The sequence below is a fragment of the Microcebus murinus genome, chromosome X (genome assembly GCF_040939455.1).
Source record: "Microcebus murinus isolate Inina chromosome X, M.murinus_Inina_mat1.0, whole genome shotgun sequence".
NCBI classification, from domain to species: Eukaryota; Metazoa; Chordata; class Mammalia; order Primates; family Cheirogaleidae; genus Microcebus; species Microcebus murinus.
In genome coordinates, this window is record NC_134136.1 from 91,769,346 (window position 1) to 91,794,255 (window position 24,910).

Here is a 24,910-nt window from a genome sequence, read left to right on the forward strand (position 1 = left end):
GTCCTGATGTCTTGACCTTTGCCTAATGCCTAGATCAGCATGTCTCACGTTTTAATGTGCACATGAATGCCCTGGGGAATCTTGTTAGAATGCAGATTATCAGGAGGTCTGGGGTAGTACCTGAGATTCTGCATTTCTTTTTTTCTTTTCTTTTCTTTTTTTTTTTTTTTTTGAGACAGAGTCTCACTTCTGTTGCCTAGGCTAGAGTGTCGTGGTGTCAGCTTAGCTCACAGCAACCTCAAACTCCTGGGCTCAAGCAATCTTCCTGCCTCAGCCTCCCGAGCAGCTGGGACTACAGGCATGCACCACCATGCCCAGCTAATTTATATATATATATATATATATATATATATATATATATATATATATATTTATTTTAGTTAGCCAATTAATTTCTTTGTATTTATAGTAGAGACAGGGTCTCGCTCTTGCTCAGGCTGGTCTTGAACTCCTGACCTTGAGTAATCCACTTGCCTCGGCCTCCCAGAATGCTAGGATTGATTACAGGCGTGAGCCACCGCGCCCAGCCGAGATTCTGCATTTCTAACCTGCTCTCAGGCCATATTCATGCTGCTGGCTCAAGGAAGGGTACATTATGGGTAGCAAGGGCCCATAGCAATATTCTCCCAAATGTGCTTCCTTCCTTACTCTCTCCCTCAGCACAAGGGAAATAACAAGTACTGTCATGTTGTGATCTCTGGATTACACACTGCCTGCATCACTGGTCCCCTGCATAGCAGAGTGCCGAGATCCCCTGGGGACCTCATGAAAAAATACTGATTCTTGGATTCTATCCCTGGAGATTTCAGTTCAGTGGGTCTGGGTAGGGCCTCAGAATCTGTATTGTTATGAAGCATCGCAGGCAATCTTGATGATTTCTTAAGAACCAGCGTCTTATAGGCTAAAGTCAAACCTGAAACCTTAAATGCAAAGCCTTCCCCAGCAGATCCAATCTCCTTTATTTCTCATTTTTCATTCCACTCCAAATTTTTGTTTCAGGTAGACGATCCCTCAAACAGACCCAGATAATCCCCTTCTCTTTACTCTGGTACCACCTACAAATTCTACCCACTCTATAATTAAGTTATCTTCTTGTATACATGCATTGCCGTGCTACCGAGAATGCCAGCTACCAGAAGACACAAGGCCATGCACATAGCCGTGGGAAGAGGCTTTGTCTCCACTCTCTTTGGTCCCATCGAATTCACTCATCCTCCCAAATTGTACCAAGTCACTACCCCCGCCCTCATATTAAAGTCCTACAGAAAATCCACTTTTCTGAAAGAATGGAAAATGTGACTGTATTGACTGAGATAGAAGTGACATTCCTGCCCCAACACATAAGAAAGGATGCTTGCTGAGTCACACTCCACTTCTATTCAGAAACTGGAGTCCCTAAGGACAAGGACTGTGTATTATATTTGTTCCATGTCATTTTCATAAGTCAAAGGTGCCTCGTGCTCACCCCTAAATAAAAAGCTAAGCAAATGTCTGAGTATGTTTGGTGCTCTGCCGGAAGGTGACACATAATCGTAGGGATGGAAAGAGTCATTATAGCTAATTAGTTGAAATGACATCAAAATTCTCTAATGAGCTTTTTAAAGAATCCTTGATCCCAGAAAATATTAGGTGTCAAGCCTCAATATACCTTTGCTCCTAAAATACCACCAGAACCTTCTATAGTGCCGTGGAACACATCATGCTAACACCAGCTGTGAGAAATCAATATCTATCAGCATCCGCTTAACTTACATGTAAGGGAACATCAGTTGCCCGATTGGATTTAAGAAAGTGAGGCTGACTCAGTACACGGGGGTGTCTAAAGAAATAAAAGGAAGCGACATCCAGAAGTCCTCTTCTTGAACCAATAATATGCCCTCTAGACCAAACTTCTTAGCAAGAATACAAGATATATCCCAATCACACCCAAACCCGGCTCTTTCTACCTGCATTTCACACTGTTCTTTCCCGGCCCCCTGTCTTCCAATCTGATAATCTTTCTGGACTCATAACTGCCCCCTGCTCAATGCCATGCTTTTTCCTGTATGCCTCTATTCTAGGTACGTGCCATTTTCTCCATTCAAAAGGCCCTGCCAAATACTCGACCTTTAAGATCAAATATTACTTTTTCTGGAGAAATGGTAGTTGCTTCATTTCAGAGAGGGCAAGGGGGTCTAAAGAGCTGTGAGAGTGCATATCTTCATGTTACTCTTCTCACCCTCTTGCACAGCGCCTGGCTACTGGGATATATTGGAAAAATTTCTTCCAAGTGGATAGAGGAGTTGCTGATTCACTCATATGAGTGGAACCCCTTGCCTACCCATCTGACGTCAATTGCTCTTCTGAGCTTATTAGGTTTTTCCAAAGTAAGTCTTTCCCCCTCAATCCCAAAATAATAATAATAATATCTAATATTAATTGAACACTTACTATGTGCTAAAAAAAACTATATAGTCTTAACATAAATCATTTCATTTAACTTCACAAATTATCCCCACTCTGCAGATGAGGAACTTGAACCTTAAGATACTAAGTAACTCACCAAGGTAATAAACGAGGGAGCCAGGATTGAAACACAGAGTCCATGTGCTGTGTCATTAAGCTATACTGCTAGCAACTAAGCAACAGCAGTAGGCTCATGGCTATTTACTTGCTACTGTTGATACAGATCTTCGCTGAGAAGCGCTTCCACCTCTAGCCATGCTGCGTCAGTCTCCCTAGTGCTGGCTGGGAACAGTGCTGAGCCTTTCATATTTACGGAAGGAGCATGGCAGCAGCCTCAGTGTTGTAAGTTGCCACTGCAAATGTCCATGAACAACACACTTGGAGGCTTTCTTGGTGGGCTCTGGAATGGTTATAAGTGCAAGTTTCAGCCCGGCGCGGTGGCTCACTCCTGTAATCCTAGCACTCTGGGAGGCCGAGGCAGGTGGATCGCTCAAGGTCAGGAGTTCGAAACCAGCCTGAGCAAGAGCGAGACCCCCATCTCTACTATAAATAGAAAGAAATTAATTGGCCAACTAATATATATAGAAAAAATTAGCCGGGCATGGTGGCACATGCCTGTAGTCCCAGCTACTCGGAAGACTGAGGCAGCAGGATTGCTTGAGCCCAGGAGTTGAGGTTGCTGTGAGCTAGGCTGATACCATGGCACTCACTCTAGCCTGGGCAACAAAGTGAGACTCTGTCTCAAAAAAAAAAAAAAGTGCAAGTTTCTTTATTCCTTGTGGATCCCCCCCCAAAACGAGACCTTTAATAGCAATCCCTGTTAGTTACTGGCTTCCTGTCATGGACTGGAAGAGCTGGCTCCATGGAAATCTTAAAGGCACATCCTTATAATGTATTTATTAGTTGTTGGCTAACGATCTAAGCCTAATTCTAATAGTGATTCCTCAATTAAGCCTTTCCTCGCACTTCTTCAACTATAACTTATTTCTTTCCACTGCCCAATTCCTCAGTATTGCATCTGTAACTCTTTTCTAGTTCTTTATTTCTTATTCAGGGCTTAAGAGGAAATTTGCTATAAAATGTGGCAGGCATTCAATAAAAAATTGCAAATAACTGCATCAAAATGCCAATTCATGTGATTTTTGGATCAGATGAGAAAAGAACATCATAAAAGAAAAAAAGAAAAGACTCATTTTTCTGGAAGACTATTGATCTCTGAAGGTTCAGAATACAGCCAGATCCCTATTTAATTTCTCCCCGGTAAAGGGAACAGGAATAGCTTGGCAAATCTACAGGATTTGCATGTGTGCTTTGTGCTTCTGGTTTTTCCAGATGTCAGTTGCTGAAGGTTTAAGGTGTGAGTCCTGTGCATGTGTTTCTCAGGAGCAGTCCCTGCTTAAAGAGGCAGTGGGAAGACTGACAGGGACAGCTCACTCGCAGACATGCTGTGCATCTGCGTGCATTTAATTCCAAGACAGACCTCATTTTATGACAACCTTAACACGTCATTCTTATGTATTGGAAAAGATGAGAAAATGGGATACGAGTCCCATCTGGATTCATGGGGATAGTATCAGAAAGATTTCCAATGCCTTTGCAGAGTGCTGGCAACATTTACTAAATACCTACCCCAGGTGGTGCCTGCTTACATGAGAAGCCAAAGGTATCTGTTCAGCCACGTAGGAACTGTGTGGTCTGCTTGTTTGATTCTCGTTTGGAGAAAGCAAGCGACTGGACAGTGACTGAAGTGTCCAGTAGGGGGCTGGCATTCTCTGTCTATAAGTAACTTAGTTCCTCTTTAGAGCCTCAGCTCAGCAGAGCTGCCGTTTGTTGGTGAAGCCGGTGACGTGCAAAGCATCCTGCCTATAGGATTTGAGGATTTCTCAGTGCAGTTTTTTTCTACCCACTTTAAACCTTCAGGTTCAAAATATCAGGAAAGACAGGAAATGCTGTGTGAAAATAGCAGGCCAAAAGTTCTTAGTACATTGCAGCCAGGGAGACTCAGACTGGGATGGAGGTAGAGAGAGCTGATGCAGACTGGGTTTAATTCTAAGCTTTTTTGTGGCTGAGTTTTTGTTGTTGTTAACTTATTGAATTTAGAGTTCTATTGCACTGGTCATGTGAAGGACCAGCGTCAAAATAGCGACAGACAATTTTGAATACTGTAGCATATATGTACTCAGAGTGTTTTTATTAAAGAAGATAAAGAGCCCAGCGTAGATCTCGTCTTCATCTTCACCCAACTACAAAATCAAAAGTTAAGAAACAGCATCTAAAGACACTTTTCAGTCTGGAAAAAAAACCTCTAGAGATGGCTCTAAGTGATTGTTTCCTTCTGAACTTGGAAGTGGACCATTTCGTGCACTGCAACATCTCCAATGACAGTGTGGATTTCCCCACGAACGACGACTCGTTCCACCCGGGAATCTTCTATGTCATCCCTGCAATTTATGGGGTTATCATTCTGATAGGCCTCGTTGGCAACATCACTTTGATCAAGATCTTCTGTACGGTCAAGTCCATGCGAAACGTCCCGAACCTGTTCATTTCCAGCCTGGCTTTGGGAGACCTGCTCCTCCTGGTAACGTGCGTTCCCGTGGATGCCAGCAGGTACCTGGCCGACAGATGGCTGTTTGGCAGGATTGGCTGCAAACTGATCCCCTTTATACAGCTTACCTCTGTGGGGGTGTCTGTCTTCACGCTCACCGCGCTCTCGGCGGACAGGTAAGTGCTGGCTAACAGTTACATGCTCTCTGAGGGTGGTAAATGCCTCGGTAAATGACCTGCCATGTCAGGACAGGGACAGATGGAGCTGTTTGCACAAAGGGAACTTTTACTCAAACTCAGATTCCCTTCTAGGCATGTTTTTGTTCTGGGGATTGCTTCTTGAGTTTGACATATTGGTTTAAGAAAGAAAAGTGAGTGAATGGTGGGAACAGAAGGAAACAAATGAGAACAAAAATACCTCTAAGCATAAGACCGAGGTGTGTTTTCTGGAGACAATCGATTTAACATTGCCTTTTCCTAATTTCTCCCTCCCTGCAAAATTCATTGACTGGTGAGGAAGACAATCATAGCCAATAGAGTTTAAACCTTAGGTTAATGTTTTTTTTAGGAGCAATTTAAAAACCATCAGAGAACAGGAAAGTCCTACTGAATTTCTTCTTCCAAATATTCTTTCAGAAATAACCGAGAGGAGAAAATAAGCCCCATTTCTCTGAAATTTATTTTCCTCAGTTTAACTTTTCTCACAGCTAATTTTGTATTTGATGCTCTGTGACTGAACAAGTTGTGTACTGGTTTTTCTAAATCTTTCTCAAAGGAAACCAAGCATTATCTGGATTTTTTTTTTTCCTGGAGAAAGCTCCATTCAAGGTTGACTTCTAATTTTAATATCTTTATTCATGTACTTCTGTATACCATGCCTTTTGGGGCATTTTTGTGGGGAGGGAGAGGGAGTTTAGTACAGTGTTTTATGTTGGGAAATATACATATTTGTGAACTGCGTTTCTTGTGTGAGCACATTGGATAAAAGTTTACATTTACTCATCCTTAAAAATTCATATTCATTCTTTGAACATTTATCAAGCATCTGTCATGTAGAAAACACTTGCTTGAATGAACAAGTCAGGAAATATCTGCAGGTTGTTCACACAAATCATTGAACATATCTTATGTTCTTCTGTGCTCTGGAAACTGGACACGGTAATGAATAGACTTTCAGAAGCAGCATAGACCATATGGCCAAATTAAGAAAAATTGGTGCAATGGACCAGAGACTATAAACTTTTATCTTAAAATTAACTGTATGTTATGTGTTAAAGATATCTAAGGATTTGAGAGGGTGCCGGAAAAGACAGAGAAGCAGATCTTGAAAGTTTATACTCCGAAGAAAATATCCCACATTTTAACACATGTGGTGCTGGATTCGCATTTTGTAGAGGAACACACAGTCCTCAGGTGATCTGGCTTTGTTGAGTAATGCACAAATAAAGATAGTGTTATCAATATTTGTAGACATGTGTTTATACTTAGCTGCCTGAAGTACACTGCTCAGCACATACGACATTTTCAAAGATTGACAAGTAATGTCCCAGAAACAAGGCTTACACATTGCACCAACAGAACAGGGTTTCTCCATTCCTCCACGAACCTTCAGCTTGCTCCTACCCTGCACATTTGCCCACGGGATACCAAATGGCCACAGACAGTTGCATGTGTTGATTTGTGGCTGGCAAACTTTGGAGCTGGCAGAAGGTCTATGGCTTATTACCAATGGCCCAGGGCACTTCAGGATGAGGATAATTTTCTTGATGGGAAGGAGAGATTTTGGTTTCCGGGTTGGTGAGTGCAGTGGTACAGATGGTGTTTACTGTCTTGTTGGGGAGGAAAACAGAAAGGAAAGTGAGGGCATGGAATATAAAGATGCAGCTGCAGGGAACTCTTCTCTGAAGTTTTAAAGCAGACCAAGTTCACCAGCAGGAGAAAGGGAAAGCTTTTTGCTTTCCGAATTGCACCCTTTGGCAGCTCCAGTGTGTTCTCAGTAAGTTTATAGTTACTGCTTGTCCTTCTCAAGTTCAGAATTTACTAGAAGATCCCCTATAACTAAGCTTTTGTGTTTTACTAAGACTTAAAAAAGCTGATGGATCACTGGACTCACACATAGTGCATCTAGCTAATTTCAACAGGAAGGATGGGCATTGAGCTAGTTAAACAATATAAGACTGCACTTTTCTATTTATCTCATTTTTAAAAGCTATAGGATTCTTATAACAATTCCATGAGGTTGGCAGAGCAAATATATATACTGTATTTTTTTCTCTCTGTAAGGCGTAATCTCTATACACAGTAAACTCAACAAGTAATGGCTCAATGTATTTTTGCATATGTCTATGTAACTGCATAAACACTACCTAGATGGAAATATAGAACAGTTCTAGCAACTCCCAGAGTTTCTTTTATACCTCCTCCTAGTTACTATCTCCCATACAGAGGCAATCACTATTCTGATTTCATTCACCATAGATTATTTTTGCCAGTTCTTTAATCTCATATAAATGGCATCATATGTGTCTGTCTTCTTATGCTTGTCATTATTTCATGGATATTCATCCATGCTGGTGCACAGAACGGTGGTTTGTTCTTTTTAATTGTATGTAGTGTTCTGTTGTATGAATATACCTCAGTTTGTTTATCCCTTCTAATACTGATGCACATTAGGTTGTTTCCAGTTTGGGATTGAGAATAACCTACTCTGGACAGGCTATTCACGTCTTTGGGGGAACATAAGTGTGTATTTATCTCTATTTTTAAATTTTTTCTTTTATCCTCATGTCTAAATGTTTATTTCTCTTGAGTATATGCCTGGGAGTGAATTGCTGGGTCATGGGGCATATATTTAGCATATATTGTTGGTTTTCCAAGGTGGTTGTCTGTATTAGAAAGGGTGGTAAAAGAGTGAACCGGAAAAGAAATGAATGATCATCAGAATCGTAGGGGAGCTTTAAAAATATACAGATTCCTAGGCTCTATCCTGAATCTACTGAGTCAGGGTTTCTGAGATATGAGTGGGACACATAGTAATGATAATCCATCCCTGTCCCCTACAGCCTGACCAGCAATGCCAGTCCTCCTTCCAACACTCCTTCCGTATAGTCCTCCTCTTCCTCAGGGGAACTTGAGTCTTTGTCAATATGAAAAGAATAACAGTTTTCTAGAAAAGTTTATACTGGTGCCATCATTTGAAAGGGAGATTTTAAGGCAGTCCCCCAAACCAGAATTCTGGGGATTCGCATGGCTGACCAATTGCAGGATCTCATTCAAACACCTTGAATATTGGTCCATATCTTCCCTCTCCTCCAAGCTTTCTGTTCTTACATGCACTGATGTACTCATACACGGTGGTTGCACTGACGTGTGACTCTGCTTCCTTGCTCGTGCCATGTTCTACCCACTCTCCTGAATGCTTTCTCCCTTCCTACATATAAAACTGTACTCCTCATCCCATGTGGTGTCTAGGCTTGGAGTGGGCACCAACAAACCTGCAATTTAGAAATTTTTCCTGCCATTATTACCCATGTAAGCAAGTTGGACCAAGTCATTTAACTCTCTGATCATGTTTTTATCATTTATAGAATGATGGAGCTCAGTCAGGTGATTTCTATGGTCCCTCCAAGTTCTAAAATCTTATGATTTTTATCTATCATCTTGCTTGTCATTTAGAATCTGACTCAAGCCTCCTCCTGAAAGCCCTAAGTTGGTCCATTCTAGTCCAAATTTCCTGACCCTCTTGTAAACATGAGACTTATTATCTGAGGCATGAATTATTTTGTGACATATTTCATCTTGCTATTTGGAAGTGTTTCACTTGTCATTTTTTTAGCCTCCCCTATATTAATTGCTTTTAATTTTTAGGTATATTATTAAGAATGTTGAGGGCAGAATTTCTGATATATTTTTGTATCTTCACAGTGCCCCACAGGTTCCTTGTGCTAAATGGACGATCAAAAAATATTGACTAATTATGTTTAGTTAATTAATGCATACTATTCTCATGATGATTATTACTGTTCTGCCTTTTGGGGATTCATCTGAAAACATACTCTTAAATTTGTATCATGTAAGTCACCTGCTTCTTATCTGTTCCTCTCTATTAAGTTCTCATTACCTGGGTAAATGAGAGAAAAGCTATTTTTTGTGAGTCAGTAAATAGACTTCAGGGATAAACAGATGAGTGGATGGATGGGTAGATGGGTAGATAGCTGGGTTGGTGGGTGGTTGCATTGGGTGAATGGGTGGGTAGATGGGTGGATGGTGAACAGATGGGTGACTAGATGGGTGAACAGTTGGACAGATGTATACATTTTTTACATACTGGTTATTCCTACTAGATGTCTACCTCTATGCTAGGTACCTCAATTTATGTAAATGGAATTTAAGACCTAAATTGAACCCTCAATAGGAAAACGGTAAGGATAGTTGTGTTTTCTTTTCCAGTAAGTATAAAATTTTGGCGCTGGATTTAATGTTGCCAGCATATGATGGCCAAGTTATATTATGCTCACTTCAGTGTAATTTCTGCTAGAATGGAGCTGGCAGAATGGATCCCTAAGGACAAATGGATATGGCAGTTCCACTGTAATGTGATTCTTCTTTGATTCTATGGAAAGGCTAGTTATAAGTTTCCTTGTGATTTGGAATGTGGAAAGAAACAGGAAAGTATTACATGTGTGCAAACTTTTTGAAGTATAGATTCTTGGAATTTGTTGCAAGGAATTTCTGAGATAATGTGGTTTCCAGCCTTTGCAGACATCTAGAGCTGCGTGGTCCAAAAATGGTAGCCACTAACCACATGTGGCTATTTACATTTAAATTTGACTTAAATAAAAGTGAAAATTCAATTCCTTGGCCAGACCAGCTATATGTTAAGTGCTCAGTAGCCATATGTGGCTAGTGGCTACTTTATTGGACAGCACAAATACAGAATAATCCCATCATTTCGGGGTTCTATTGGACAGGGCAGAAAAGAGTTTGCTGTGTGCCTGGGGTTCCAAATCTCTTTCCCATGACATGTGCTTGCTTCTCTCTCTCATAGAAGGTATCAGGAATTCCCAGCTACACAGTCTCTTCCTGCCTGTGAAATATCTTCTATTGGAAGACACTCACAGATGAAGAGGGAAGAAATTAGGCAGCCCAATACAATCTCCAGTCACAGGTTTGGGGAATTTAGGCATCCCATTGATGAGGTTTTGAGATGTCCTGAGAAGAATGTATGAGGGGCCAACTTTCCAGGTCTGCATTATGAACTTCTGTCTGATCCTTCCTTCCTTTTTTTTGACAGAGTCTCACTCCGTTGCCCTGGGTAGAGTGCAGTGGTGTCATCATAGCTCACTGCAACTTCCAACTCTTGGGTTCAAGTGATCCTTCTGCCTCAGCCTCCCCAGTAGCTGGGATTATAAGATGTGCACCACAACACTCACCTGATTTTTCTATTTTTAGTAGAGATAGGGGTCTTGCTCTTGCTCAGGCTGGTCTTGAACTCCTGAGCTCATGCAATCCCAGAGCCAGCAAGCCTCCCAGAATGTTAGGATTACAGGCATGAGCCACCATGCCCAGCCCCTCCTTCCATTCTTTTTTGTGGGCTCTCTTTTGTCTGCTAGTCTATTTTTATATCCTCCTATCTCAAGACTTGCCAGAACAAACCTTTCTCATTGTATCCCACATGTGCCACCAGACTTCTCCCCTCTCTCCCCTCTCTGACCTTATTTCCCCTTCTCTAATAGCTGGGCCCTACTCTCTCCATCTGCTCAAATCCTATCAGTCCTCCAAGGCACAGTTCAAGTCCTTTCTCTTCTGTGAAGCATTCCTTGATCTTTTGCTTTCATTGATTTTTCCCTTTCCCAAGATGTTTTTGCCTATGTTGTTCATTACACACTGAATCTATCCTGCCTTACACTACTAGATCCTTTTTACAGATATGTTTTCTACCTCCTTAATCATATGGGAAGCTCCACAGGGTCTGTGACTTCTACAACACTCGGATCTACCTTGCATCTAGTAAGAGGACAAGAAATACGGCTTCGTTAATGTCACTTGAGCAGTGACAAAATGATAAAGTCTAGCAGCTAGAAGTAGAAGTCATCTTAAAGTTCAAATCCTTGTTTGACACAGAGACCAAAAGAGGTGATGGGATTTAAGTTTGTCACAACAAATTCAGAGCAGAGTCAGACTAGAAAGAACATTGCTCTCATCATTCCAAGTCTTAGTTTCTTCAGGGGAACTGGAAACATTTCTTCAGAAACCACCAAAACATAGAGTCTGGAGGATGAGGAGAAACTGGGTAATGGGTACAATGTACATTATTTGGGCAATGGATACCCTAAAAGCCCTGATTTGATCACTATGCAATCTATGCATGTAACAAAATTGCACATGTACTCCATAAACTTGTACAAGTAAAAAACAAAGAAAAGAAAACAGGGGGAGGGGATAGATGTTGCAGTTTTTCAACATTTGCTTTTTAATGCTGTTTCATTTAAATAATGTAGATACATTGCTTTGATAAAAATAAAAAATGAATTTTAAAGGATAATCCATCATGTGTATAGGTGCAACATTATATTTCTTTACATACTGGAGTTAATATAAAGTTTTCAATTTACAAAAAACAAAAAACACACAAGAGTCTAATTCTACTTCCCTGCTCTGGACAGCAGGAACTACTGACTGCAAACCTTGCCTTTCTGAAGGAAGATACCCTGAGTGACTCCAGGGTGGTCTCCTTCTAAGGGGGGTCGCCACAGTGATTCCAGAGGCTCCTCTACTGTTCTAGAAGCCCAGCTTCATTGATTCCGAGGAGATTGGCGCCCTTTTTCACAAGACAAAAGATAATTAATTTCTTGTAAAGTATCTTCCAGAAATGCTTCACAAGAAAGTCTGTCTGTCAGAACGGTTTACATGAGCTGCAAGTTCATAACTTCTCTAGAGCTTGATTTTTCTGAAGCACATGCTGGGTCTCTGGAAGGAAACTCAACTCGAGTCTCTCCACAGCAATGGGATTACCGCAGCTGCCAGCAGACTCTGGGGGTGGGGAGAGGGCAGGTGCTGGGGAAGCTCGTTTTCCCAGCAAGGATCCTTCAACTGGAGAGCTGTGGAAGAGGGAAAGGGCAGTAAAGAACTTTGACCTTGTGTCTCACACGTTGTCTCTTAAAGTGTCAGGCTTTTATGTGATTAAGTATCGCTTTTGGCAACTTAATATGCATGGAGCCAAAAAAAAAAAGAAAAAAGAAAAAAAGCACAAACTTGATCATGAAACATGGAGCAGAGCTCAAAAAGGTTCCCTGGTGAGGTTTTTGAGCTGTTCCTGTCAATAAAATCCTTTGAAAATAGGCTACATTTGCATTTTTGTATATCTTTCTAGTGTGTGGGGTTTGCATAAATTCTCTCTTAATTAAAGCGTATGTTTTTTTCAGAGTAAAAGAAAAAAAGTTTTTCTCCATTCCTCTTTTTTTCAACCTCTTAGTAATAGAACAGGGTATTTTGAATAAGTTCAATCTACATATTGCACATCATTTCCTGTGTCTTTCTTGGCCACTCAATATAAAGAAATGGCCAACACTATCCCATCACCTAGATTCTCTTTTTAAGTTCATCGAGGTGTTAAATTAATTTATGTACAGTAAATATTTAGATGTACATTTATATCAATTTTAGCAAATTTATACAGTCACAGACTACTACCTCGGCAATCAAGATAGAGAACATTTCCATCAGTCCCCAAAATTCTCTCACGTTCCTTTGTAGTCTACCTCTTTCCTTCACCCCCAGCTCCTGGCAACCACTGATCTTTTTCAGAATGTCCTATGAATGATATAATACAGTATGTAGCTGTTTGAGTCTGTCTTCTTTCAACTTATGTTGTTGTACATATCAGTGATTCCTTTTTATTGCTGAGTAGTATTCCACTGTATTGGATATACCATTTGTGTTTATCCATTCTCTAGTTGGGCATTAGGGTTGTTTTGGGTTTTGAGTGAGTATGAATAAAGCTGCCATAAATATTCATGTATAGTTTTTTTTTTTTTTTTGAGACAGAGTCTCCCTTTGTTGCCCAGGCTAGAGTGAGTGCCGTGGCGTCAGCCTAGCTCACAGCAACCTCAGACTCCTGGGCTCAAGCAATCCTGCTGCCTTAGCCTCCCAAGTAGCTGGGACTACAGGCATGCGCCACCATGCCCGGCTAATTTTTTCTATATATATTAGTTGTCCAATTAATTTCTTTCTATTTATAGTAGAGACGGGGTCTCGCTCTTGCTCAGGCTGGTTTTGAACTCCTGAGCTCGAGCTATCCGCCCGCCTCAGCCTCCCAGAGTGCTAGGATTACAGGCGTGAGCCACCGGGCCCGGCTCATGTATAGTTTTTATATGGACGTATGTCTTCATTTCTCTTGAGTAAAGATCATCCAGTATTATTTTTCTTGAGAATGATTTTATTCATTTGTTTCTTTACTGTCTGTCTGCTACCACTAGAATCTAAGCTCCAAAAAAGTGGGAAGCTATCTTGTTCATTGATATATTCCCTGACACTAGAACAGTACCTAACCTATAGTAGGTGCTTGATAAATGTTTGTTGAATTGATGAATGGATAGATGCATGAAGGAAAGAATAAAGGAATGAACGAATTCTAGTAGGTCCCACTGGGTGAACTGGGAATACTGGATTATGATCTGTGGGTCATGTTGCTCATTTTCTTTCATGGTTAACAGGGTGACTGCAATAGATAGCACAATGGTTCCAATTGTAGATGACAAGAGTTTATCCAGGTTTTATGGGGACCATTCAAGGGGTGCTTTTAAAGAAAAACCACATAAAATTATAAATACAAAATTCAGTAGAGAAGTAAATGTTTTAAAACCTTTAAAAATCATATATTAGATTTAGAAATCACAATAAGTTACAAATTTAAATAAGCTGATAAAATCCACAAACATCCTAAAATCTATAAAAAGAACATTATTTATTACATACATAACTACTTGAGATGCCTCTATCATACTTGTTTTCTTAAATATTTTGGCTTCAATCCCCATTTGTCTCCTTTTAAAATGACCATAATTTGGTAATGTCCATTTCTATAAAGAAAATACAAGGATAAGTCAGTCTTCTAGCATGGTTGATTAAAATTGCCTTTTTCTTAATGAGAGATTAGAAAAGTTTCTTTCAGCTTCATAACTTACTATTGGCAATGCCATATATATGTTTAGAATTATTATCAAATTTGAGAAAACCACTATCAAGTTTCTTTCATATCTGACCTATAAAAAATCCATGGCATTTCAAGTTTTCTTGTGCCTGAGTAATCTTAAGTACTCCCTTAGTTGATAGCATTTATTAGCCTATTCACCATCAATGTCTTCACATTATGAGTTTTGTGTTATCTTCATCAATGTTAGTATTTTGTGGGTATGTATAACATGAGGGACTTTACACAAATATATTTGCTATTTGTAATTTGGCTACAGGTTTCTGCCCATAAACACAGCCATGGATAAACTTGATTCTACTCATATATTTGGATTGCGCTCTTTTAAATTACCTGTTATGTAATCTTTTTTCTCTCCCTTCTTGCTCTCTTTTAAATTAATTAAATATTTTCATTATTCTATTTTCCCTTTCTATGAATTTGTTAATTATACAAGCTCTTTTTAATATTTTTTAAGGGCTATCCTAGAGTTCACATGTGTCCTTGACTTATTAGAATCTACTACAAATTAGAACTTTCCCATTTCTTGGACAATGCAAGGATAATAGGATAGTTTAATTTCATTTTAAATTCCCTCTTGTCTTTATTTTTTTGGTTATTGTGATTCTATATTTTTTTATTAATAAATAATTCTCTTTATATTTTAAAACCTGCACGCCATTATTTTTATTGTCCATACCTACTTTACATTCACTCACGCATTTACCTTTGGATTTAAATTTACCCACTTATTTACCTCTTCTGTTGTTCTCCATTCCTTCCTGCATCTCTGTGGCTTCATCTGAGATCACTTTACTTCTCCTCAAAGAACTCCCTTCAATATTTCATGTGGTATAAGTTTAACGGGGATACATTTTCTTAGTTTTTGTTTGTCTGAAAATGTCTTTCTTTCATGTACTTTTGGGAGGACATTTTTACTGGGCATAGAATTCTAGGCTGAAAATTCTTACCTTTCAGCACTTTGAAGTTGCCATTCATTTTCCTCTGACTTCTCCTCTTAAGTCAGATGTCAGTTTTATTGTTGCTCCTTTAACAGTATTGATTTTTTTCTCTTGGACTGATTTTAAGATTTTTCTCTTTATCTTTGATTTTCAGCAGTATTACTATGATGCACTTAGGTGTGGTTTTCTTTGTATTTTCCCTGCTTGGGGTTCATAGTGTTTCTTAAGTCTGTAGCCTGAAGATTTTAGTCAGTTTTGGAAAATTCTCAACCATGACAACTTCAAATATTGCTTCTGCCCCATTCTCTCTTTCCTCTTCTTCTTTATACTGACTACATATAAATAGAAGAACTACAGGTTGACTTTAAGCTTTTCAAGTGTTTTTCCCATTTGGTTGTTTTTGCTTTTATCAAGGCAAGCAATTTCATATTGGGATCAGACATCTGGTACTGAGAAGTATTTTAAACGTAATTCCATTTCACCATGTTCCATACATTTCCTAGTCTCTTTTCTGTATTTTCTAGCCTTTTTTCTCATTGTTTTTCAGTTTGGCCATTTTCAGTTCACTAATCCTCTCTTCAGTTGTGTTTAGTCTGCTTCTGGAGCTTCCATTTAATTCTTAATTTCAGCTATTGTATATTGCAACACTAGAATTTCCATTTGGTTCCATCTTGTAATCTAATTTCTCAATTTAGTCCCAGTATATTTTAAAATACCTTTCTGGTAATTCTACTATGTGGAACTTCTACAAATATGTTTCTATTATGTATTTTTATTTCACTTGTTTTTTTCTGGCCATTTTGTTTTGTCTCCTGGTATTCCAGGCAATTTTTGTTTGAATGTCTGATTTTGTATATGAAGAATTGTAGATAATTTGAGGCTCTGGATAGCATTATTTTCCAGAAAAGATTAGCTTTTGCTTCTTACAGGCAGTGAGGAAGTGGCATTATATCTGACCCAATCAAGGATTGAGCAGATTAGAGGCTGGTCTTTGGTCTTTGGGAAAGTGGATCTATTTTAGTTCTCTCTTACACTAGGGTTACCCTTTTGGACATCTCAACTAAAAGGCCTGGGGTGTTAAGCTGGACTTCTCTCCTTAGTTGTCCCTGGACTCCACTTATTATCCTCCTTCACCTTCAAACTGCTAGAAGTTCTGCTCAGCTCTCAGTTTCTCTGCTCCTGCTTGAAATTTGGTAAATGCATTTAAGGGGAAAATGAGCTGAATCACAGCTTTATCTCATTGCACACCCTTTCTCTCCAGGATTTTGGCTCCTCAAATCCTTATTACCTTGTTCTTTCTCTGATGTTTTCAAAGAGATTTTTCTAACTTTTCATTTCAGGATTGTTGGTCAGTTAACAAGCTAGTTTGCTGTTATCAGAAGGGGAACATCCTATTCTACTTCTCTTAAAGACCTGGTCTGCTGCCCTAAAAACTACACACATCTCAGTTTCTTAAAAGAAGAGTTCAGAACTACCTATTCTGGCTTGTGGGATCAGCATTTGGAGCATCAAATTGTCTCTGCAATTTTGAGTCAGAGAAGTGAGTTCTGGCTAACCTCAAAGTGAGTAAGTCAGGAATCTCAGCTGATGCCTGCAGCAGTGGACACTGCCCAAGCATTTAGGTACATCAAAGCCTCCGGGATCTTTAAACTAAGCCAGGACTCTTAGCCCCAATAAGCAGGAGCTAGAGACGACATTTCGTTATGCAGTGATTGATAACAGCTGAAATTTCATGGGAAGGAAAGAGCCAGAATGTTCCTAAGGTACATTTCTTTAAACTCTACTTCTTTATTACTTTTTCTTTCTTTTTCTTCTCTGTCTGTCTCTCTCTCTCCTTTTCCCCCATTTTTTTTTTTTTTTTGTATTGTACTCAGATCAATTGGCCAGTGGTGGTAGTTAAAGGTTACATGGGAAAGAAATAGGAGAAAAATACAAAACTTCTTTCTTTATGCTATCTACATACAAATAGAATAATTACAGGTTAACTTGAAGCTTTTCAAAGTTTCTTTTTTTTTCTTTGGTGGTGGTTGTTTTTTAATTGAGTTAGGCAATTTTATACCGGTAGCTGGCCTGTTTTATGAGAAATACCTTAAATACAATTTTAAAACAATAGAAAATTATATAAAAATAAAGTCACAGTAGTTACTCTATGAGGACATATGAAAAATGCTTCTTTGTTTTTAACCAAATGGTGATCAGAACAGATTTTTAAGAATTCTGTTATCTTTCTTCTCCCCCTTCAACTTTAAATAACTGGAAACATCACAGAAGAACAGAAAAATCAGAACTTGGCATAATTTCTTTCTTAGACTGTCAATAGCGGTAAAATGATGATGATTTAAGGAATATGTGTACTGCTGGATGAAGACTAGAGCAGTCAACATTTAGTTGTAAGTCTTCTTTACTTGTGCTTTAAAAAGACCTGAGAATCTAAAGTACTACAGTCAAATATAAAAATCTCCTCTAACTTGGGGATCAAGAGACCCGGGTCTAGTCTTGGTTCTCAGGTAACTGTGGGACCTCTCTGGGATCCAGTTTCCTCTTCTTTAAAGTTAAGTAAATGACACTGATGACCTCTAAGTTTTATATTCCACAGTTACATAGAAAAGAGATTTGTAATTAGACATGTATGCATTTGTCTGTACTAGGATAACAACAGCACTTTCTATGCTAACCTAGCATCATCTATTCTAAGAATTCTTCACAAAGGCACATGTAACTATCCTTGTATAGTTCGTGAAGGGCTTTTCCTGGGTATATTTTGCTTCCCCAACCATATTTTAAATCCCCAGTGTCCAAAGACTTTTATATCCATAGTGCCAAGCACAGCCTGAGATGACAAGTTAGTACTTACATGTGTTCATAGGTTGACTTAGCATCCTGAGCAATGAGTGCTTAGTACTGGAAGACCAACGACAGGGGTCAGTGACCTATTATCTTCATTATCACAAATTAGGAAGTCTAGCAGGCAGTGCCGTATGAGATGGAAGATGGGCTTACCTGTGTTTAAAGAAGGAACCAGCAGCTTTGGTATGGACAGGCAGAGAACATCAGAAAGATTAGCCACGTTCACACATTCAGTGCACATAGGCCAGGAGTTGGCAAATTTTTTTCTGTAAAGGGCCAGATAGTAAACATTTTTGGTTTGGTGGGCCATACAGTCTCTGTTGCAACCACTCAATTCTGCCTCTGGAGGGTGAAATCTGCCATAGACAATGCGAGAACAAATGAGTGTGGCTCTGGTCCAATAAAGCTTTGTTTATGGACACTGAAATTTGAATTTCATGAAATTTTCACATGTCACAAAATATATTCTTCTTCTTTTCATTTGTTTCTCAACCATTTAAAAATGTAAAATCTATTCTTTTTATTTTTTTATTTCAGAATATTTATGGCGGTACATACGTTTTGGTTACATAATTTGCTTTCATACAGTTTGATTTAAAGTTATAAGTGTGCCCTTCACCCAGATAGTGTGCATTGTACCCATTAGGTGTGAATTTACACATCCTCTCCCTGCCCCACCTACTTGATTTCCATACATGCACATAAGTGTTGATTGATGAGTTCCAATTTAGTATTAAGTTCATGTGGTGCTTGTTTTTCCATTTTTGTGCTATGTCACTTAGAAGAATGGTCTCCAGTTCCATCCAGGTTGTTACAAGAGATACCAGATCACCATTTTTTTAAATGGCTATTCTTAGCTCACAGATCATACAGAAATAGGCAAAGGACCAGATTTGGTCAGTGGGTCTTAGTTTACTGTCCGTGATATAGAGTGTGCATGTTTTCTAGGGTGGTTATTTAGCAGTGAGAGTTTCCTATTTCAATGGAGTGAGACCTCAGGGAATCTAAGACCCCTTTCCAGTTAGCCAGGACAGACTTCCTAGGGAACATTATGAATAAGAATCATACGTCTGTGTGATGCTTTAGGATTATGAGGTACTGTCATATCATGAACATTGGCTTTTTGGATTATCAGGAATCCCTATCATTACCCCTGTTTTTAGAATAGTGAAATGAGGGTTCTACATCACATGATTAGAAACAGTAAAATTGAGAGTCAAGCCAAAGTCTTTAAGCCTAGTGTTTTTTCCAGCAAGCCCTGAGTCCTCTGTGATGCTAACAGTTGTTTAAATAAAGAAAATGAGTGGGTTTTAAATCAAGGTTTAGCTGGATTCCAACTTCCATAGGTAGTGGATATGAGGGTAGGACCTACTATTCACTGGGGAAGATGTAAACAGGTGCTGTGCTTCTCACCAGTTCCTTTAAATGCTTCACCCTCATGTATGGTGCTGCTTGCCTCTAAGGTCTTTTCATCATAGACTCATGTGAGCCAGTTGCTTTAAAAATGTTAAAAAGGGGAATTGGGCTCTGGGAAAATCACCTCCTCAGTTACCCCAGTGATCCTTCTAGACTAGAAATGGTTAGAGAAATAGAAAGAATTTTGGCTATTCTTGGGAAAAGGCTGGGAAGATGGTGTCCACAGTGATTTAGGGTAAGAGGGCTTGAGAGGAGTGTTTGGTCGGGAGCATGGCAGGAGAGGGATGGGTCATCTGGAGCATCTTGAACCCATTTCCTTCTCTGAGAGTAAGCCATTACAGGCCAGACAAATTGGATGGATAGTTGTAGATTTTTAGTTTTAGTCATTTATTTATTCAATTAATAAAGTAGGTGGGAAATTCACAAACCATAGACCCTACTCTTAAGAGATTGACAGTCCTGTGACCCAGGCTCTATTGACCCTCTTAATTTCCAGGCTGGAATGAGTGAAAATGTCACTGAGTGTTCAGGGTGTATATTTCTTTAAACTCTTTTGTACATAGTATGGGACCGTGCAAAAGCAGGTGCTTAAGGTATGGTTTGTATTGCCAGATGTGTTACTTTGGGGGGAGTGGGGTGTGCTTTGCTTCATTTAAGCATGATGTGTTTGTTGCACCGGAGCTGATGGTAGGAAGAACCCGTGAAAGCAGGCACATTGCCCTCTAGTGACCACCAGGGTTCCTGGAAAGGTCGTGGTGCCCAGAGGGGTTTGCTGCCATCTGCAGAGCACTGCCTGCTGGCTAGAGAGGTCATGGGCATCTGTGTGAGGCTGGGAAATGCTTATGCCATAGATCATAAAACAAGATATAGAATTGTATGCTCTCCATTCTGTACAAAAGACAAAGGAAAAATTTGAAAGAAATATATCAAAATATCACATGTAAGACTTACAGATGATCTTTTTCTTGTTTTTAGAATTCTCTACTGTCTAAATTTTTACAAGGAGCTCTTTGTCCTTTTATAATAACTTTTTTTTTAACTGAAAAAGTCCTTCAAATTAACTAACTGCCTCTCATCCATCTTCCTTGTTGATATTTTTGCTGATTCAGAGCAACTATTTCAGTTCATTCTTAAGATACCCCTAAAGTTGTATGATGACAAGCTTATAAACTATTTCTTTCTTCTCTTCCTTCCTTGCTCTGTTTTCTTTCTTTTTAAAATTTTATTGTGAAAATATACATAACAAAATTTACCATTTTAACCATTTTTAAGTGTACAGTTCAGTGGCATTAAGTACATTCACAGTGTTGTACAACCATCACCACCATTCATCTCCAGAACTTTCTTCATCTTCCCAAACTGAAGCTCTATACTCATTAAACACTAACTCCCTTCTTTCTTTTCTTTATTTCATTTTTCTTTGTTTGCTTTCTTTTGTTTTGTTTTTAATATTTTTTGGGGGGTCACATTTAATTGAGCATTATTCATAGTGGGGATAAATTCAAAAGCATTGCATTTGAAGAGACATCTGAGTTTCAGTCCTGGTCCTTCCTATTGGCAGCTATGTGACTTTGAGCAAATTACTCTATAAGCCTCAGTTTCCTAATATTTAAAACAGGGATAGAGTATCTAGTTTTAATATATCAGAGGACTGTTGTAATTTTTGTAATGATGAAATGTTGACTACGTTATGAAGTGTTAGAATTCCTAGTCAAAAGAGTGAGTGTACGATTAGCGTGACTGCTACTTATGTTCATAATGGAGCAGAGAGGTTCTTGTGGAAATCTTGACCAGTTGAGATTCTAGAGAACTGTCTTTCCTTTTCAGGAAATGTAACAATAACCTTTTATTTAGATAGTGCTTTCTGTTTTTCAAAGTGCTTTTGAAATGTCTCATTTAGCTCCTCATCATAGTAAGTAAGGTTGGTATCATTAGTTCTGTTTCACAGATGAAGAAAATGGAGACATTAAAATCTCATGGTTTAGGCCGGGCGTGGTGGCTCACGCCTGTAATCCTAGCTCTCTGGGAGGCCGAGGCGGGCGGATTGCTCGAGGTCAGGAGTTGGAAACCAGCCTGAGCAAGAGTGGGACCCTGTCTCTACTATAAATAGAAAGAAATTAATTGGCCAACTAATATATATATATAAAAATTAGCCGGGCATGGTGGCACATGCCTGTAGTCCCAGCTACTCGGGAGGCTGAGGCAGAAGGATTACTTGAGCCCAGGAGTTTGAGGTTGCTGTGAGCTAGGCTGACGCCATGGCACTCACTCTAGCCTGGGCAACAAGCGAGACTCTGTCTCAAAAAAAAAAAAAAAAAAAAAAAAAAATCTCATGGTTTAAAGCCTGGACTCAGGAGCCAGATGACCCCTGTTCAAATCCCAGCTCGGCCACTTGCTAGCTGTGTGACCTTGCACAAGTTATTTAACCTCTCTGTGCCTTAGTTTCTTCATCTGTGGGGGAAAAAAAAGGATGGCAATAGTAATACCTACCTTCTAGTACTATTAGGTAGGGGTGGAGGGAAAGTTTCCTCTAATTCTTTTTTTAATTTTTTTTTTTTGAGACAGAGTCTTACTCTGTTGCTCGGGCTAGAGTGCTGTGGCGTCATCCTAGCTCACAGCAACCTCAAACTCCTGGGCTCAAGCAATCCTCCTGCCTCAGCCTCCCGAGTAGCTGGGACTACAGGCATGTGCCACCATGCCTGGCTAATTTTTTTCTATATATTTTTAGTTGGCCAATTAATTTCTTTCTATTTTTTTTTTTTTTTTTTAGTAGAGATGAGGGTCTCACTCTTGCTCAGGCTGGTTTCGAATTCCTGACCTCGAGCAATCCACCTGCCTCGGCCTCCCAGAGTGCTAGGATTACAGGCGTAAGCCACCGCGCCCAGCCTAATTCTTGAAAAATGTTGAGAATTATGCCAGGCACACAGTTAAGTGCTAGGTAACTTTTTGTTAAATAACAAAAAATAAAAAGAAGCTGAGACAACATGCCTTCACAAAAGTAGCTAATTGTGGAAGTGGAAGTAGAGTACAGGGCTCCCAGTCTTCAGCCAGGCCCTCTCTCCCTGTCTTGGGCTCCTTTTCCACATGACAATGCCTCCCCAACACTGCCGGGGTCAACCTCCTGTGCCAGGGAACCCAAGCAGCTACACAGTTGAGTCACCATTTATAAAACCTCTCACAAATGTTTATTTAAATATAAATAAACATTTATATAAACGTGCTGTTAAATTTCTATAATTAGACACAATGACTCATATGCCATGACGGTATTTTTGAGCTTTACTGGTTCTTATTCTGGGAAAAAAAAAATGCATTTTATTGAGATAATCTGGAAATTCTATTTTTATCCTCAATTTGAAATATATTTAAATACTGGAAATTGTCTCTGATATTTCATTATATATATATATATGTACATATATATATATGTTTGATAAACTGACTGGATCAGAAGAATGTACATAGTGGTGGCATCCATATCCCCTGGTGCACCCTGGAGGTCACTTATAGACCTGGACTTCCTGTGTTTCTCTGGCCAAGGGTGATCTCTGGCCAAGGGAAGGTTTGAGGCAGGATAGAATGCCCCAGAATTAACACCACAGAACAATTCTCAGCCAAAGAGGGAGGTAGGTAGGTAAACACTACAACCTTCTCATCCTTTGGTGGCACAGTTCTGGAATGGACTATTGTGGTCTCCCAGGGGTCCCCAGCAATAATGTGCTCCAGTTGCCCACAGTGGTGTCCTTTATTGGCTTCCATTCCTTCCCTGTCTCAATTCTCTTCTCCCTCCCTGTGCTTCTTGGAATCACTTCTCAAATGAATTACTTGCACCTAAATCCTTGCCTCAGAGTCTGTTTGGGTGTGAATGACAATTTATGAAGACAATTTATGACCCAGAGTCTATTATACCTTCCATTTGTCTTTGTGATTTTCCCCACTTCTCTGTGTATCTTCTATGCTACACAGTAGAGTAATTGCAGGTCGTGTCTAACTACAGTTTGCAAATGAGATTTATAAATATTCTTCAAACTTTTTGGCTCATAAATTGCTGAAAAAGTCTAACGAGTTTTAAATATATGTTCTTCCCTGCATAACGGGGCCGTTTTGGGGAACGGCCTATGAACAACTTGTGCCAGGATGTTTGCGCACCTACTGAAATTTAACCAGGTTACTACTTTTCTTTGTCATTTTAAACATATCCACTGGCAACTGTAATATTTCATCCTGTGTATACCCTTTTTGACAGGCTCCCTTATAGGATTAACATTGAACTTGGAAATTGGATCACCCTGGTGAAACTCATTTTTGACCCAAGGGTCAATAGTTGCCCAATTCCTTATGTGAAAATGCCATAAGATATCCAGCAACTGACTGCATCTCTCTTTCCATTTTATCCCTAAGCTTCTACTTCCCTCATGTGCCAGAATCAAGATTTCTACTTCTAAAACCTTCCCAAGTGTCAGTGGCTCTAGTCTCATTTCAGCCTGTGGTTTCTAGTCCTTCCCTGATGCCATTTTTCACCTTGGCTCCCAAGTCTCACTCAGATGGCCCCTTTTGGCACCCTGAGCCTTCTGAATATATAAAAGATCCCAGAGCCTACTGTAGGCCTCAGGCCACCAGGGAACTGCAGGGTATGTATATGGGGATGAAAAATGTAGCAGATTCAGTATAGCAGACTCAGGGAAGAATAGGAATTTTATGTCTAGGAACATTGCTTTCACCATAGAGTGGATAGAAAACAAAATTAATAATCTGATGATTTTATTGGTTTTCTTCCTTATTTCCAAATACCAGAAAGCCCAGGTTGCCTGGTCAACCACAGGACCATCATGATAGAAAGCTGTATGGCCTGGTGATAGGCTCATGGGACAGCCTGCATGGGCTCCATTTCTGTCTCTGCTGCAATAATATTAGTACCTGCCACGTAGGGTTGTTGCAAGGATAAAAAGTGATAATTTAAACAAAGCTCATAGCATAGTTACATGATCCATAGTAAGTATCCAATACGTTTCAGCCATTATGGTGATGGTGGCTGTTATTGTTGACAGGATCAATTTAGTTGAAACCCAGGTACAGAATGGTCATATCCCCCTGTAATCTATGTAAGAAAGAAATTCCCACATGATATCTGCAAAGTGAGATTTTGGAAAAATGTAAATATGTAGAAGAAGTGTGGCTGTCTGCAGCCCTTGTCCCTCAAATGTGTTGTTCTCCACTTGACGGGGTAATAAAAAAAAATTCCTTTGTCGGGAAACAGAGCCTTCCTTCCGCGATCAGAGGTAGGACTTTATATACATGAAGGTGATCACACTGACTTCAATCCATACTACAGAGCAATGACTGATATCTGCTCCCCTCCACAAAGCAGAGTTTACTCTCAGGGGGACAGTGAGTGCCTATAGGGAGAAGACATGATGGAGAGGAAATTGTCACTCTCAAAGAGATAACTTCAAGATTTTACTGAGGGGCAGTCCTGCCTGGATCTATGATCTCTCTGAAGTAA

The 24,910-nt window shown here is 39.6% G+C and overlaps 1 protein-coding gene across 1 annotated transcript in view; it reads left to right on the plus strand.

Moving 5' to 3' along the window:
* The first annotated feature begins 4,467 nt into the window (after positions 1–4,467).
* GRPR (gastrin releasing peptide receptor) overlaps positions 4,468–24,910 on the plus strand; it is a 31,538-nt gene continuing 11,095 nt past the window's right edge. Inside the window, exon 1 of the mRNA XM_012784745.2 lies at positions 4,468–5,169. Within this exon, the coding sequence (XP_012640199.1) occupies positions 4,757–5,169 (413 nt within the window). The 5' untranslated portion in view covers positions 4,468–4,756. The remainder of the gene's footprint in view (positions 5,170–24,910) is intronic.